The following is a 17,511-nucleotide window of genomic DNA, read 5'->3' on the forward strand; positions in this document are numbered from 1 at the left end:
TGGTAGCATCTCTGAGCAACCTGCTGGGTTGATATGAACAGTACTCATATGGTACTACCAAAATACGTCAGACCACTTCTCACACAGGAGTTAAAACAGAGTGAGTGACAGAGACAAGAGGATGGCCCCTCTGCTTAACATCAGCATGGAGACAAGAAGGTCTGGCATTGGAGATAAAGGTGGGTGTGGGTTGTCTCCTGCGTGTGTGTGTGTGTGTGTGTGTGTGTGTGTGTGTGTGTGTGTGTGTGTGTGTGTGTGTGTGTGTGTGTGTTATAAAAGAGGTTGTCCATCTCCCTCGCCCACCATGGGCAGGCATGCACATTCCTCAGATAATGGAGGGCCATCCCAGACAAGCAGAGGCGAGCCTGGACCCTCCTGGGCAGACCTTGGTAAATTCCACTCATGCTTGCAGACCCACTGGGATAAGAAATGCCAGTAGAGGTGGGGGGATTTTGTCAAAAGTTCTCTTTTGCTGTGAAAAGCATTTTTCTCAGGGAGCCAAAAGAACACTGAACCAGAATCGCCCCTGGCGGACAAACCGGTAATCCAGGTGTTTGATGTGGGCAATGTCCACCCTGTGACGACCCAACCAATAATGCGGCTACTTATCCCGCCGCTCTCTCCATTGTGTTTACTTGCCGTTGTTATGGGGCGTGAGAGATAGAGGGGCCCGGGTGGGGGAGGGCAGGGAAGGGCCAGCGACACCAGCGTCATTGTTTCCAAGCGACCGTCATTCTGGGTCATTTAGCATGTGACACCTCTGGGGGCACAGTTCATTGCTAATGGCACAGAAGCGCAATAAACGTGCCAGCTCCCAACCCTCTGACCTGAGCCAGGATGGGGAGAAATAAGGTACGGGAGATAAGGGGAAAGGAAGGTGGCTGATGGAGAGAGGGTGGAGTTGTTCTGAAGGACATGGAACGCCGAAGGACGGCAATAGAAACACAACATAAAGTAGACAGAGCAGACCGTCGGAGGAGCCCGTCCACATACCTGGGGAGGGCGTGTGTGCGGTCTATACAAGGGTTTGTTTACCTTGAGTGAGGGAAAGGTTAGTGGTACACAGCCAGGGGCATTCCTGCCTGGGCATCAAAAGACAGTGGGGGAAGGGGGCAGACAGGCTGAAAAAGGCCCGGTGTGCTTGTCCTAAGTACAGGAGGTAGAGACAATACAGTCTCCATTAGAAGCTCTATGCAGGAGACTATTAGCCTAGCATTGCCTAGCATGACCACTTACAGCAGTGTGACCGCAGCTTGACACGCAAGTGTTACCTTGTCTATCTAGATTTGGTGGTGAAGGAAAATTCGAAACGGATTCGAAAAGGATTCTGCAGGAATGACACAACACGCTACAAATGTCACTTATTTATAGAATGTAAATAAATTAACTGAATGAGAGCTGCACTTGAAATGAGATCAGAAACATGTCGCCTGCCAGCAGGGAGATGTTACCAATTGGATGTCAAAGATTATCACTTAAAGAACTCAAGTGGGGAAGAACACTAAGACACAGAACAGTCAAAACACACTGTTGGTTTTCAATCAAGCTTTTAATGAAAAGATCATAAAATAACAGTTTATTTTTCCTCACTGCTGTACATTAAGACTGCAAGGTTGTGAGTGCTGAGGTCAGCGGTTTTACACTTTTTTTTCTTTTATGACACTTTTGAGTTTGAGCGAGCCCCATCGCTATGCGCAGTGGCGGCGGCGGCAGCTCTGACCTGAATACGAGCTCTCTGAGGACTGGAGATAAAGAGAGAAGCTCAACCTGGGTGCTGCCAAAAGCCACAAAAACAGGAAGGGTCACAGAATCTTTCCTCAAATACTGGTGCGTGCCGTCAGGTTGTGTTTGAAGTCTAGACGTTGGCATGCGCGTTGGTCACATGGGTGGAGGTGTATGTGCGTACATGCCAGTGAAAATAAATGCACCTGGGCGTGTGCATCTCTGCACGTCAAGTGTGTTTGCCAAAGGGGAGGAGCTTCTCGGCCTCTAAATTATTGATCAGCAAAGACCCTAACGTCTATTTTAGAGCCTCTCAGCCTACCGGTCGTAATACATTATTGAGAAGACGCTCCTAAAGAAAACAAGACCAAGGAGGAATCTTGATACACCCGCTTCATGGGCAGCTACACTGATCAAGTTTTCAAGTACTAGATAAATATTTATTTAATTTACTCCTTAGCAGCTAAATCATGTCTTTCCATGAATGTAGTGCACATCAAAGTGACACTGTGCCTTTGTAAATTCAATAAACAGATGGAAATGAAATGAAGGTTAAGCATGAAAATATGCTGCTACATACTTCATATTTTGGTTACGGATGGACGGCAAAGAAAATCAAAAGTAAGATGTAGTGGCAAGATAGCACATTTCTGTAAACACTGAATGTTTTGAGGTAATCTGGTGTGTTTTAGTAACTACTGCAAAATGTCATAGGAGGTACAGTAAACACTGATGTGAAACGTAAGAATGCAGCAGAGGATATAGTCGCCTGTGCAGTGAGAGAGATTACAGAGGGTCAAAGGGCTGAAGCAGAAGGTCAGGCGTATCGGAGATAAAGCAAGGAGACTATAAAGCTTAGAAATGCTTCAACAGCAACCGAAGGCCGTTTTCAAATCGTCTTTGGCTTTAGTCCACCGAAGTAAGAACGAGCATCTCCATAAAAACACAGATCAGCCCCTCAGCTTTAAAAAAAGGATATCAGGCAGATAATACCACGAAATGAGACGAAAAAAACAACACGGCCCCCTTGGTTTGCGTTTTCCTACTTTGTATATTCAACTTTTAAAGCTTTCATAAAACTGCATGATAATATGATACTTCCAAACACAGAAAAAAATGATGAACTAAAAGGACAGACAACAGGGCGAGCGTCGTTTAACTGGGAACCAATATGAGAGCGCCCTGTAGGTTATCCCAGAGGCTTTGACAGAACATACAAAGTGCACTTAGTAAAGCTATGTCGCCCAACGTCTCTAAACTCCTCCAATGTAGAACCAACAAGACGCTAAACAACACATACGTCATGTAAAAAGAGAAGGGAAGTGGTTTAAAGACCAGAAATGTAACAATAGTCATGAAAATGGAGCGAAATGCGGATTGCGTGCCGGTTTCTGCTGTGTGAATGTTATTTTGTTTTTTTTAATTAGGCAGTACAGTGGCAACACCCAGCGAGAGCAAGATTGAAAAGATACAGTAGCCTCTGTTCTGCACAGGCAGGTCACAGCACCCTGCCTGCGTCCATGGACACGCACACACAAGGGGTTAAAGTTCAACTCCCCTGACGTGCAGTCATTTAGCGAGAACTCAAGAACGCATAAAAAATAAAAAACACCCATAGTGAAACACATGAAATTAAAATAACAAAAAGACCCTACAGACTGTCAGGCATAACTAAGAGTAGATATTAAATGTTATTGACCGTTTTCTTTAAGTTAGAGAAAAAACAAATCAGTTTTCCCACAAGAAAAAAAGTCAGCGTTCACAGATTGTGGTTAATGGCTATGTTTTGTGTCTCATTTTTGATTCTCAGCTTGAAAACCTCAAAACAAACCCCCCCCAAAAAAGGAGGTCCTGCCTCCACCTCGGTCTCACACACAGAGCTAATTCTTTGCAGAGGGGAAGGCAGGACCAGAAATAAATACATTCATCACTGACAATAAACATTTGATTAAAAAACAAAAACAAAAAACAACAACACTGTCAATAAGTGTTTGCACCAACTTTGTAGGAGGCTCGGCCAGCCAGGAGGTCTGTGCTGCTTTCACCTGCAGTGTGCAGGCAGCTAAGAAAAAAAAATAATCCAAAAACATCATAGAAGCAGAAAAAAACAACCATAACATTCACAGTTAAGACTACCAGATAGGCTTGTTTACATGCAGTGGACATACCAGAGCTACACTATCCAGGTAGTGTTTTCATAATCTCCAGCATAAAGAGATGTACCATACTACCAAAAAAACAACAACCCAAACCAGTCAACACAGTACGAGACCCAAAACAGTGGAGGTAGTCCTCAAGCGCATTCGGGTAACAGAAAGACACTAAATTGAGCTAAAGATCTGGGTAACAATGCCTTTTGATTACCACGTCAAGGACGCACTGCCCCCCCCCCCCCCCCAAGCCCCCTAGCTCTGAGGTCCCATCTGAAGACAGGCCAGAGGGCAGGGGGGACCGGGGTGCAGGGTCACCACAAAGCCAGCTGGCACACACCCCTCCCCTTAATTGAATATGCAGCAGTTCACCCCGGATTGTATGCTTTACATTTGTTTTGGCAGCAACATAAGGAAAAGAATCTTTAGCAAAAAAAAAGAAAAAAAGAAAGAAAACAATAACACAACCTCTGTGACTGGCCGAACCTCGACTGAGGTCTGTAAAACTGTAAAAGTTTATGTAAACAAGGAGATAAATACATGTTTCTTTTTAGAGCCACACATGGTTCCATAATCATTCAAATGTGCTTTGGTTTAAAAAATAGTTTGTGGATTTGGGTATGAGCTTTTTTTTTCCTCTTCTTCTTAGTTTTTTTTGTACAACTTTGCAACTATATCAGAACACACCGCGTCACTAACTAAAATGTAGACTTTTTTTGAGCTGCCTGGCCTTTGTCAAGGCTCTTTGCGTTAGTTGAAAAAGTACCCCCCTGCTTGTCTTAAATATGAAACTAGTGTTTTTGCTTTTCCCATGATTAAAATACAGAGAAATCGATACAATACTATGTCTTACAAATGTAGCTGAGAGTCTGCATCCACAGATGCCAAACAGTCCCTGAAGTAGTTGAATAGTAGTAGTACCAATAGTAGTAATAGCAGTATGGTCACAGTTTTGAGTTTAAATTTTTTTTTTGTTTTGTTGAATTATTTTCTTCGTCGTGTCAAACAAGCAAGCATTCAAAGTCTTTTGCAGAGATGGCTAAAGAATTTGATGTACAAAAACACCTTTTGCACTACAGACATTACGCTAAGCTGCAATAAGTGCCGACAAGTACAATAACGTTTGAAGGCAATGCATTGTGGACTCCCTCTTGAGCCAGGAGAGGTCACAAGCAACAGTGGATCAGGCGATAAATAACATATCTGGGGGGGGGTTTGGTGTGGGGGGGGCTGTAGTAAATGTACCATGCAATCACTAAACGGAAACTGCTTCTAACTGCAAGACACAGACATAACCAAGTAACAACTCTGGGAGTCCAGAACGCAGGTACCTTAAAACAGTAGTGATGTTTGTGTAGCTGTAGCTGCATCAGCATTTCACAGACCAAAACATAAGGAACGAGGAGGATTTAAAAAAAAAAAAAAAAAAGAATATCAAGAAGACAGTTGAACCAACATAATAACGGAATGCCTATACCAAAACTTGTGGTGAAGGTTGGTGCTCCACAGCGTAAGAGTAGATGCACTGGACCAGCAGACAGCAGAGGGAGTGTTGCTTAGGATGAGGTAAAGCTTTAGGAGGTTAAAAATAATTTTAAAATCATTCTGCGATATCATGGAATACAATCAGAAACAAAAGGATGCCGCAGGAGACCAGTGGGTTGTCCAAATGTCCAGTGCATCTTTTCCTCCCCCTTCTTCTTACACATTTTCACAAGTCTGGCTCAACAAAAAGATAAAGTAAACCAACAAGCAACTTGAACTTCACATTAAAATTCTGATTATAATTCTTCTTTTTTTGCTTTTTTTTTGGTCTGAAACAGAACACATACAATTTCATAAAGTCCTGTTTTTTTAAGTCAGGGAATATAAAGTGATAAGGACTCTGGATATAAACCAAATTGTTTTTTTTTTAACGTAACCAGGTTTAAATCACACCAGCCCACCAATCAGCACAAGCTTTCCTTGCAAACCACAAGAAGCTGCCTCAGTCTCAGAGTCATTGGCCGAAGCTCCGTCAAAAGAGTGGATCTCTTCGTCTGGAATATAAATTCATAATTTGTTTTATACAGCAAAAAAGAAATCAAAAGTGAAATAATTTAGTATGCTATATATCTTAAGTACATCTCTTTTTTTTAAACTTTGGTTATGAACTTGTCTAGCAATGTTAGTTAGCTCTGTTCTCCTCAACATTCATTAGATCTTTGGAACACTATACATCTAGGCTAACTAACCACTGTTTGCTCCAGGCGGGTAGCTACACTACTGAGCAGGGCACCCAAAAAAAAAAAAACTGTTGACAAGTAAAAACGACAGCTAAAGAAAAAACTATCAATGTCTAAAATCTATGAGCATTAAAAACATGTGTTGAGAGATGGGCAGGTTAAAGCATTAGGTGAAAAGTTACCATAATCTACAGACTTTTTACAATTAATTACATAGGAACTTTCAACTAATCAACAGAGTTTGTAAGAGTAATCAGAGGTAGCGAGGTCATAAGCCTATATAAATAGACTCTTTTCTGAGGGGATGAAAGCTATACAGACAAAAAAATAAAACGTACCCACTGAACATGTTCAGTCTAAAACACCCTCTCCTTACCTCCCCTTAAACTACCCACCCAATCCAATCCAGCCAAACCCCCTCCCCCCATCGGGATACATCCCAAGACTTTCAGTTTAAACATTCACTGAAACATTATAAGTTCTGTAAGTAAATCAAGTACCTCAAGGGGGTTTGTCTATCCAACCAGGATTCATTCCTGGGATCACAAGCAGGCAAAACCAACAACAATGAACATTCACCCTGTATTGCTGCGAGCAGCCACAGAGAGAGACTTTGCTTATTAATGGTCTGTAAAACAAAAACTTAATCCAATGTCATTACATTTCTTTCAGGACTGTCAGTTAAAGCATGGAGATGGTCTCAACCCCAGTTAGCCCTCCTTTCACACACAGATCCCCATCACCAACATAACAATGGATATAAAGCTGTGTTAAAAAATATTTTTTTTTTGCAGAATTATTGCCAGTATTGTTTGAACGGGTTTTTGGTCAAGATAGCACTTGAGTTCATACAGAGGGGACTCTGGAGTTGATCAGTTTGAGGAGCAATCTGAAAAACCTTAAAAATGGTAGAAGACAGACAAGCTGCTGAGGGTCACTAGGTGAGGGGGGGCTCGACTTTACATCAGTAGCCACATTCAAATTTGACAGACTTTGCAATGCAGACCAGAAGTCTTGCCACACCAACATGGCTTTGTGACATTGGCGAGAGACGGGAGTAATTTGTCACTCCTGAGAGGTGAGAAGACGTCGCTTGGTATAAATTATGACGTTCCCACCAACACCTAGACCCCCCTTCCCCTCCCTGTGGCTAACAGCTATATCATCCAGTAAGCCGGGTTGTCGTAAACCGGAATTCCTACGAAGGGAGTTGCGAGTGTCTGCTTGTGAATGGGTGCGTGTGCGTTTCTTTGCTGTTAAGATGGGGAGGGGGAAGGTAGATGGTTTATTTTCCTTCTATATCCCAAAGTTCTTTGGCTTGATACATTTCTAAGAGGGTGAGGTGTGCATCCTTAGGTGACTGATGAGGTTACGCTGCTGTGTAAATTTCCCCCCGCAAAGCTGGCATTCATACGGCTTCTCCCCAGAGTGGACGCGCATGTGCTCCGTCAGACGGTACTGGCGTGTGAAGCGCATGCCGCACTCTTCGCAGGCAAACGGCTTGAGGCCGAGGTGGCTGCGCATGTGGCGTGTCATGGTGCCCCTCTGGGTGAACATTTTGCCACAGATGTTGCAGGGAAAAGGCCTGGTCAGCCAATGGCTCTTTTCGTGTTGCCTCAGCGTGGCCGGGTCTTTGTAGCTCTTACTGCAGACTGTGCACTTGAACGGACGCGCCTCAGAACCAAAGCTGGAAGGGCCCACGGCCGCAGAGAGGTCCTCTGCCTCCTCCTCGTCCTCCTCTTTCACAAAGGTGCCTCCCTCCTCTTTGATGTAGAGCTCGTCCTCGTTGTGCGTCTCTACGTGGGCATTGAGCTGCTCAGAACTGGGGAAGCCTTTGCCGCAGGGAATGCACACGTAGAGGTTGTCCCCGAATGCCGGTTCAAAACCTTCCTGCCTGTACACGTAGTTGGCGCTGTGGTTTCCCCCTCCCGTTCCCCCTCGACCTCCTGCACTCTCTCCGTCACTTTGCCCGCTCTCGTCAGTGTGGTCCTGGCCGTTCTCTCCAGCGTCTTCCTCGTCTTTACACTGAAAGGCCTGGTCAGAGGAGCGGCCATCTTTAGGACCCACAATCACCCCATTAACCAGTGGCCTGTCGTGGTCTTCGGACTTCAACCCTGACGCTTCTTTCTTAGGCCATTCGTTCTTGCGAGCACCCTGCCGGGATTTCTTTTGGGGCGGGGGGCCATCAGGCTGGTTTTGAGTTTCCTCTGAGGCTTTAGGATTGAGATCCGTGGTTTCTGAGCCACAGGCGTCTAGACCTGGTAGGGTGGTAGAAGAGTCATCCAGTGAGGCACTGTTGGTTGTGGATACTGAGGCAGATTGAGGAGACTCTTGGGAGTTGCTGTGTGGGCTCAGGGCATCAGTGGCTGTGCCCGCAGAGGGAGGACTCTTCTTGGACAAGTCCAGTCCGAGGTCTGGCTCCCCAGCACTTCCTCCACTGCTGAGGTTACCGTTACTGCTGCCATTCCCCCCATTGCCGTTCCTTGCAGAGCTGCCAACAAACATTTCGTCATCTGAGAGCTTGTCCCGAAGGCCTTCATCTGGCTGCGGCTGGTCGGCATCGGAAGGGGTTGGGTAGTGGTTTTTGGGGCCAGCAGGGGTAGAAGTGGAAAGGCGCTGGTTGTTGAGGCGTAAGCGGCTAAGGGGACCTGGAGTGGAGGGTTTACCTGGCAGGGGTTTCCCACCATTGCGCTTGAGCTTTTTTCTGCACAGAGCAGCGAGGTCATGAAGCTGGAGGTAGCTAGCTGCGGTTAAGAGGGCACTGAAGTTCTGCTCACTGCTCTGGTCCAATGAGGACAGGAGCTTCCCAGTGTAGATGAAATCCAGAACTTGTCTGAATACAGAGGGGTTAACCATCTCTGTGTCGAGGTTAATGAGGTTATCGTGGAGGACCAAAGATTTGAAATAAATGCTGCTCGCAGCCAGGATGTTCTTGTGGGCACGGAAGAGTGCATTCTCCACCACGATGATGACATCACAGAGGAACCCCTTGGCTCTCTGCTGGTTGAGTTGCAGCAGCAGTTGTTTGGCATGGTTGGGCAGTTCCATTTCCACCTTTCTTCTTTCTCTCTCTCTCGCTTTCTCCCTCTCTCTCTTCCTACAAGAGTACCACCTGAAGCTGAAAGAGAAATGACAAAGGTGGTTAGCTTTATATTTTACACATTGGCTGCTTGATTAGTCGCAGTGCTTGGAAAACATATTTGTAACTTAAACAATCAATGGATAGACATATATTGTGATATTACACACAGAGACACACACACACACATATTTATGATGCGTTTAAACAACGACAAAAACTGGAACCCTACCCTCTAGACTTCCCCGTTCAACAAATTGCAACCCCGGGTGTATTACGTTCTGCTACACTCGGACACCGTTCTGGCACAAAAGCCAAATGGGTGGACAAGGTAAAGTAACTACTTTTCCAAGGTGCCCCTCCCCTCTGGCGTTGGTGGGGTTGCCCTTTTCGGAAACTTGGCCCACTCAAGCCTCATTAGGTCATGGTAATGTCAGCCCTGCCCCATTGTCTGGGGGAGGGGGTTGGTGCCACAACAGGGTCGGGGGAAGGGTGGGGGGGGATTTGGTGACACCTGAGCAGGTAAAACTACACAGGAGCTAGGGCAGAAGAGCGTGGGCGGGGGCTGGTGGGTGCAGCTCAAAGACGAGGATAGCAACACCTGATCCTCGGGAGAGGCCCTCATTTATGGAATTAGGACAGAAGAATCTCATTCCGTGTTAGACTGCATAAAGATAAAGACCTCTCACAGACCACAGTGCTCCACTTTGGACATTGAGAACACTATTCATTGGAAAGAAATGCACTGCACTAGTCTCAGAGTCTATCTGCAGCTCGGGTGTGATGCAACAGTGGTGCTGTGCTTATTCAGAGGAGCGGGGCAGGTCCTTGACTCATGTTTAATGTCGTGGGCACAATGGGAAAATGGACGAAATCTTTAATGACCCTGATCTTACCAAGGTATACAGAATTGCAGGAGTATACACAATTAATGCAGGGAAATGTTTTACTCGGGCTGTGAATACATGTGAAAATATACCACTGAAAGACAAAGACTGATATTCACAAAAAAGGTATTAGGCAAAAGGCGGTTCTAAAAATCACAATATAGCATCGCCACATTTTTAGTCATGCGTTAACCATTTTCAGTTTTAATTCATTTACTAAGCCCGTTTTAGCTTTGTTTTCCTAACAAATTCCTAGCGCAACACCCTCCTTAAACAAAGCCTTAAATACTTCTGATCGGGGTCCTACAATCGCCACGCAAGACTGATGTGGGATATGAAACGTCGCCGAAAAATTGGGGCGAGACAAGACAGGGGATTTGTTACAACTCGCGTGAACAACAAGGGGAGAATTAAATACTGGAGCTGGCACACTGTATCAAACGGAACCGTTGGGCTGATACAATCAGCCGGAGTGATCATTACTCTCAGCTCTCAGGCCTGGGCTCGTCTCCTCTGCTTTGACACTTCTACTCGTGGTCTCCTTCTTCTTCCCCTCCCCCTTATTTCCTCTGCCCCTCTCCTCTCCTTTCTCTCCCACCCTGACCAGCCTCACGTCGGGCATGCAGAGACAACAGTCCAACGTGAACTACAAAGAGATCTGTAGTTAATTGCAGAATGTGCTTGCGGTGGCACTCGATCCCTGCGGGCGGCCACGAAGAGGAGGGCTGCGAGACAAAGGAGGGCCTCTGCTGTGATGCCAGCCAGGAAGCCATATTTCAGTCAAGACTCTCCCTTAATACACACACAAACCTCTGCAGGCTTTAGGGGGGGATTCAAGAAGCTTCACCAGCAGGCCAACCTGAAAATGGGGCTGGGCTCCGAGTGGAGTAGCCAGCTCTGGAGGAAGAAGAAATAAAGACCCCTTGCCCTCCCCAACCCCCTACTCTTCTCATCCCTCTCTCCTCCCCCCCCCTCACCAATCACCCTTACAGCTACCCTTTCTCCCCCTGGCCCCCGGTGCTCTGCTAGGCCGGGTGGATTCCAGGGAGCTGCTAATGGATTACGGTTGATCTATATGCAGCTAGGGTGGGGCACGTGTGGGCCCCGCTCCCATCCAGATAGTGGTCCACAGGAAAGCGGGCCCTAATACCACAGGCCAGGCCAGCGTGGGCCCACATGGCAGCTCTCCGCAGAGCACAGGTGCTCTGTGCACGTTGTAAGGACCAAAGCAATACAGTGGCTCATACTACAACCATGAATGGCTGTTGTAGACTACTAGAACATGCGAAAACAATGTTTCCAGTATAGTCAGGAAGACTATCTCACGTGCATGACCGATCTGAGCAGGCTCACAAATCTGCCTGTCGATCCACCACGGGAGACCAAAAACCGAAACGTCACAAGGTCCCCGCACACCCAAGTGTTGTACCAATAATCTGGATAATCTGGTTCTACACTATTTAAGTATGCACCCCGGCCCCAAGTCGTTTACGAGTTAAACAGTGAGTGAGTAAACTTTTCAGTCCATGGGAGCAGTGGGCTGTGGCACTAATCTCCTGAGCGCAGGGCTACGGAGGGCAGAGGTGAGCTGAAGTCTTGTGGCGCAATAACAAAAACACACCCTACTGCTGCTTAAAGTCACCTGCTAAAACGACCAATAGAGAACAAGAAGGGTTTCCGAAACGTGCTTGTGTTTATTTTTTGGAATGAATAAAGGAAGAAGCTTAGTTTAAAAAAAGTGTGCAAAAAGAACAGTGGACGTGCAGGTAAAGGCTGTTTAAGGCAGTCAAGAGGAAGGGAGCAAAAGGCCTCCCGAGTGTGCACACTCACAGAGACAGTGCAAAGCCCCCCCACACCCACACACACATACATACATACATACATATACACTCACGCCCGGGGAGTATGCTGGTGGGCAGAGGGAGTGGGGGAGGGGTTAGGGGGATGGTACAAAGCCAGTTTGAAAGACAAACAGAGCAACTACCTCTGAGCCCTTTTTTCCAACATGGCTGCCGCTGATGCGTGCGTGGGTAAGGTCTGTCTCTGACGCAGCTGAAGGGGAGAACATCTCACAGCTGAGTGAGAAGTTCAAGCTGAACAGACAGCCCTTCCGGTATGCTGCATTAACCTGTGTAATGTCTGCTGCATCAGAGGCAACCGTATGAACAGATTTGGGTCAAAATAGAAATACCACAAATTGGGTTGGGGCAGGTAATTGAAGTATGGGGTTTCTATAGAACACAGTAGGCGGGGACTGTACAACCTGACGTGTCATTTTATAACCACATCCCATTTTCTAGTGTACTGGAGATGTTCCTTTTGCTTTGGGCCGGCTGTGCAGCACATGCTTTGAGTAGATACATACATCTATATAAACTGAAGAAACTGACTCACTTATTTCATTTCTAATCAGTTTGGATTAGGGACGTGCAGTACGGAGTAATGACATTAATCCTGTCACACTGGTGTCCAAGCAATAAAAATTACAAAAAAACTTTTAAGATTAAGGTGTACCAGGAAAAACATCCAGTGCAATGTTGGGTTGTGTTTTGCATTGAAATTCTGAAACTAGCATCAGGAGTCTTGGATCTAATGTTCTAAACGGATACAGTGATGCATCCAGCGCGGTGCTGTGGTGCTGCAGGGAGCAGAAGACGCAGGGATATGTTCCAACCAGAGACGACAGAGTGTGAAATGAAAAGTGAAAATCACCAGCATGCCTGTGCATGAGTCTCCATGGCAAACGGTTGAATAACTCCAACACAGAGTATCTCCCAGAATTCTGGACACTGATCCAATTCTGATTATATGCGCTCTTCAGAATAGCTGTGGAGGAGGGGGGAGGTGGGGCGGGGGGCTGACATCCCGCTGTACAAAGTCTCAGAGAAAGAAAGGATCGGCTGATCTGGATCTTCCCCTGCAGGATAGTTTGCATACAAATGCGAGTGAACAGGTTAGTGATCCCAGTGGTGCAGTTAGGAGGGGTGGGGGGCACAAATAACAGTGTCCCTACCGCAGTCCTTCCAATTAAGGCTAATTTTCTGTCAGGCGGTCTGGCCGAGTTGCAGTCAAAGAAGTCCTGCCCAGGGTGCAGTGGACTGAAAGGAGCACCCTCCGTTTCCTCCCGGGAGGGGGGCCGTAGGCTGCTGCGTACTACATGTGTACCGGAGTACCTGCAGCAAAGTACAGCAGAGACCCTTTTCTCTCCAGCTCACACAACACGTGTCATCAACTAGGACCTGTGACACATCCGGTCACAAAAACGCCTCATCAAATAACATTTTAGGGATGTTATTTTAGTATTATTTCTATTTCAGGAGGTTTCAGACAGCGGGGCATCAAACCGGCGGAAAGAAGATGTAAAGGTCTTTGAGAAAAGAGCACCACGAGTCCTATAGTGTTGTTGTGTATCACAATGGATCGGTTTCTTCAGTGGTGCCCATGTCACGCACATGAGCCACCAGGTGAAGAAGCAGGAACAGGTATGCTCCCTCATGGGTGCAAAAACAGCTTGTACGGCCTCGCACTTAATGTTGCGATACTGGACGCGAGCAACTACTAATATACCTAAATTAGGCACAGGGTATATAATCTAGTCGGCTCAATCCCCCTTTCTCATGTTCAGGACCGGCAGGACCTTATTTAAAAATCTGTTCGCCGTGTTTAATGATGGCTGCAGGTATGAGCAGTCGTATGTATACAGGAAATAGAGCGCAGCGACATAAAAGTTCTGTAACATGAGGTACCATAACGCTTTCTTAAAAGCAAGTTTTCCCCCTGACATCATAGGTTATTGTGTGGAAATGTATGAGAAGCGGTTAAACAAATACGGAATCCATTTGAATTACAGCTACAACGCAAGGTTGGAGGTTGGTCCTAATGCTTTCCTAAGCCACAGGAAGCAGGAGGCGGATATAAATTCATGTTTCATTGGATATATTTAGCGTTAGCTTATTTTGATTGTAGCGTTTTCTGTTAACCAAATGAATGAGATCAGAGAACTACAAACTGTTTCGTCAAACAGATGACATCCATCAGTGAGATGTGTTGAATTGGAACACATACAGGTAGCTAATCAATACAAATGTCTTGACTAGAACTTATTACTTACTCACATGTGTCCTCTATGCTGTGTTGTATTCTGTGGCTCTGTTGCAGGATGCAAATAACCCCCACGCATAATCAAATAAAGACACAAATAAACGAGAGACTTTTGCCAGGAAAACCAGCAAGCAGCACAACTTGCATCCTCGCTCCACCAACGGAAAAGCAATCAGCCCGTTGCCAGCGAGCCACTATATGATTGGAATGATGAAGTGACCTCTGTCTAGAGAGTATGAACTTTGTTTATGAGATAAACCCTCCACCCCCACAGAAAGCAGCAGTGCCACATGACCCAGAGCCTAATGCTCTGGCTAAGGACACAGGGCATTTTGGGTAAGGAGGGATCTTTTACAGAGCTGTCACACCCCCCCTCCACAGCATAACCTTCTGGCTATCAACGCTCTGCATTCCACAGACTGTTTCTTGTTCTTAAGGAACAACAAAAGCCCATCCTTGAGGCGCTTTGGCCGACCGCATGAACCGGGCTGAACCTCCAAAACACGCAGCGCGGGGCGGGACAGGCCAATCGGCGCACACAACTCGTCAGCCGAGCGCCACATACAAGTCCTCGCCCGAAATGTCAGCAGAAACGCATAGCCGAAGTGGCTTCATTGCACGGTGCTGCCCGGGCACGCGCACACAGTCACACACGCAACACTGTGTGTGTCAGGAAGGGGAAAGGGAAGGTATGGGGCCCAATGATGAGGATCATGGGGCAACAAAAGCACACACACACGGGCCTCAAGTCGCCCTCCAGGCCAGTCTTTGTAGTCCACGGTAACCAATGAAACCAGTCACACCGACCCGTCCATCTCTGTGGCCTTCATCAACCCGTCTGACAGCTACTCAGCGCGCCCACTCAGGACGTACACGTTGTGGTGACCTCAAAGATGATGGAGGCGGATTTATTGGTCAATGTTTCCTTCTCCTTTCTGAGGCTAATGCCAGGCCTCTAATTATGAATCATTTTTTGTTTAGTTGAGTGCTCCTCTGTGAAATGTAACTGCTGTGGTAGTTTGTGAGAGAGACACTGGTCACATGGGCCTTCTAAGCCCACTGCTGCAACACTCCAGTCGAACGGGCTTCCCCCTCATTAGCTTAGGCACAGGGTATATAATGTGTTAGAATAGAATGAAAATAAAAAACACTTTCAGATAAACCTCCACAAGATTTAAAAAGTATTTGGCAGCAGCAAAGAAATCACAATTGAGCAAATTGCTGGGCCAAATTTTAGGCTGACAGGCAGAGCAACCGCTCCCTTCAACAGCACCCTGTGGGTGTAACCAGGGCAAATGTAGTCCTATAATCTCTATATTATAGGCTGCACTCTGCAACCCTTGAGAGGGATAGCTAGTTAAGAACTAGAAACGAGAAAATAACTCAACTAAAGTTGTGACAAAACTCCAGAAATGTCTTAGCGTCCAAAGAAAACAGGGAATCAATGCTTTTTCTCTCAAACCTCCTTTAAAGTCAACTTGTTGCCATGCGAGATCGAGCAACAGAGAGGACAACTGGCTAAACAGACATGAATACCTGGCACGGGCCTCCCACTCAAGCTAGGTCCAACACATTTTACTGGAGCGTCAAGGGGGCCGGGTTTCATACCAATGGGCCTTATGAGAAGGAGAAAAGCATTGTGGCGGTTCTTGGCTAAGGAAACCCAAGCAAAACTGACCTCTTAGAGAAATGAAGATTGTTGGAAGGGACCCTGCATTACTGACATTCCTGTGCCTCATTATCTCCATGCCCCTTGGTACTTTAACTACTTTAATCACCCGAGAAGCCGAGCCCAAGCGGCCTTCGCACCTGAGCATTGCTTTTACTGGCCCCCAACTCATCTGCTCATTTCCTGATTGGAGTCCAGTCCTCAAATATTCAATGCATACATGCAGATACGACTGTTGTTGTTGTTGTTGTTGATTAGAAAGAAGAAATTGGAAATTAACATAATTAACATCCATGGGTCACAAAGTACCGTCCAAGAGTACCGATCCCCCCCCCCCCCCCCACACACACACACACACACACACACACACACACACACCTTAACGAGCCCCTGCATCAATGGGCCTGCAGCTCACGGTACGAGTAGCAGAGCCTGCGTCGTGCAGTCTTGTGTGTGTGTGTGTGTGTGTGTGTGTGTGTGTAATAGCCGAACCGTAAACCAAGGCGGCTTGACCCACATATGAAGAATGCAGGTTATGGCGCACACGTTGGGTAGATTCGGCAAAAAAAAATACCGTGCGTGAAATCCGCAGTTTTTTTTTAATCAAGTTGCGGCTACGGAAAAGCCCACATCCGTGATGTGATTAAACGAGCTGATCGGTCAGATGGAGCATCGGGCTCCTCGCAGAGGGACCTGGATGAACTGCCGGAGAAGCAGAAGACGCGGAGAAAAACACGTCGCGTTTCGCGGTTTGCGTGGATCGGTTTCCGTCGCCCGCTGCGCTCTGCCAGCCTGGTGAACATTCGGCCGCACACACTCGGTCCCGCGGGGGCATCGCTCACTAATCGGGCACGACGCCGAGAAAATGAGAGAGAAAAAACGCCACGACCGTTGCCAAGCCCTCGATCCGGATCGGGGGGGGGGGGGGTCGCCAAAGCGGACTGGTAGACCCCCCAACGCACCAGCGCAGCCCCCGGTTTCCTCTTTTTGTTGGCACGCCGTGAAAAACACACACACACACACATCGCCGTATCTGCGGATGAAAAAAGCTCGCAAACCTTCCGGCGTAAAAGCCCCCGGCCGACGGCGCGACGCGCGTCTACGGTCCACCTTTCAGCAGAGACACGGGGTGGGTTTAAAATACCTTATTACATCGGTGGGATCGTCCTCAAGCGGTCGTTACCATCCTCCTGCTCATCTCACAGCCTTCGGGACGCCATGTTGCAAAGCTTATGACGTTAGGCTTCCTCACCCCTGACCCACATTTGAATAGAAACCAGCCCGGAGTGCAGCAGGGGGGGAAACACAGCCCACTGTGGGAGGGTTTGGCCACTTTCTCAGCCCCAGGACCCCGGGCAAGTTTACCTGCAAGATGGCAGAGAAAGAGAGGGGGGGGGGCGGTGTGGCGGGTGGGGGGGGGCGAGGGGAGGGATATGTGGTGGTTTTGGGCCTCCCCTCTTTTAGCATATATATATATATATATATATATATATATATATATATATATATATATATATATATATATATATATATATATATATATATATATATGCTTCTTTTAATACAGGACGAGGACAGGGCTTACTTTCAAGTTATGAAATATATGGTCCTGATTCCGTGTTTTTAAAAAAAAGAATACTGAAGGTAGCAAAGCAAGCGAAACCCGTTAAGGTGGAGT

At 46.8% G+C, this 17,511-nt stretch overlaps 1 protein-coding gene across 1 annotated transcript; it reads right to left on the bottom strand.

Moving 5' to 3' along the window:
* Positions 1-1,530: 1,530 nt before the first annotated feature.
* On the bottom strand, positions 1,531-17,228 carry hic2 (hypermethylated in cancer 2). The gene is made up of 2 exons (XM_040195913.2): positions 16,978-17,228; positions 1,531-9,215 (listed from the first exon to the last, which is right to left on the bottom strand). The coding sequence occupies exon 2, from the start codon at positions 9,143-9,145 to the stop codon at positions 7,427-7,429; it is 1,719 nt and encodes a 572-aa protein (XP_040051847.1). The 5' UTR covers positions 9,146-9,215; positions 16,978-17,228; the 3' UTR covers positions 1,531-7,426.
* Between the last annotated feature and the right edge of the window lie 283 nt (positions 17,229-17,511).

The sequence above is a fragment of the Gasterosteus aculeatus genome, chromosome 13, assembly GCF_964276395.1.
Source record: "Gasterosteus aculeatus chromosome 13, fGasAcu3.hap1.1, whole genome shotgun sequence".
Classification (NCBI taxonomy): Eukaryota; Metazoa; Chordata; class Actinopteri; order Perciformes; family Gasterosteidae; genus Gasterosteus; species Gasterosteus aculeatus.

Coding starts and splice junctions, on each gene's coding strand:
- hic2 (XM_040195913.2), bottom strand. CDS start 9,145: ATGGAACTGCCCAACCATGCCAAACAACTGCTGCTGCAACTCAACCAG.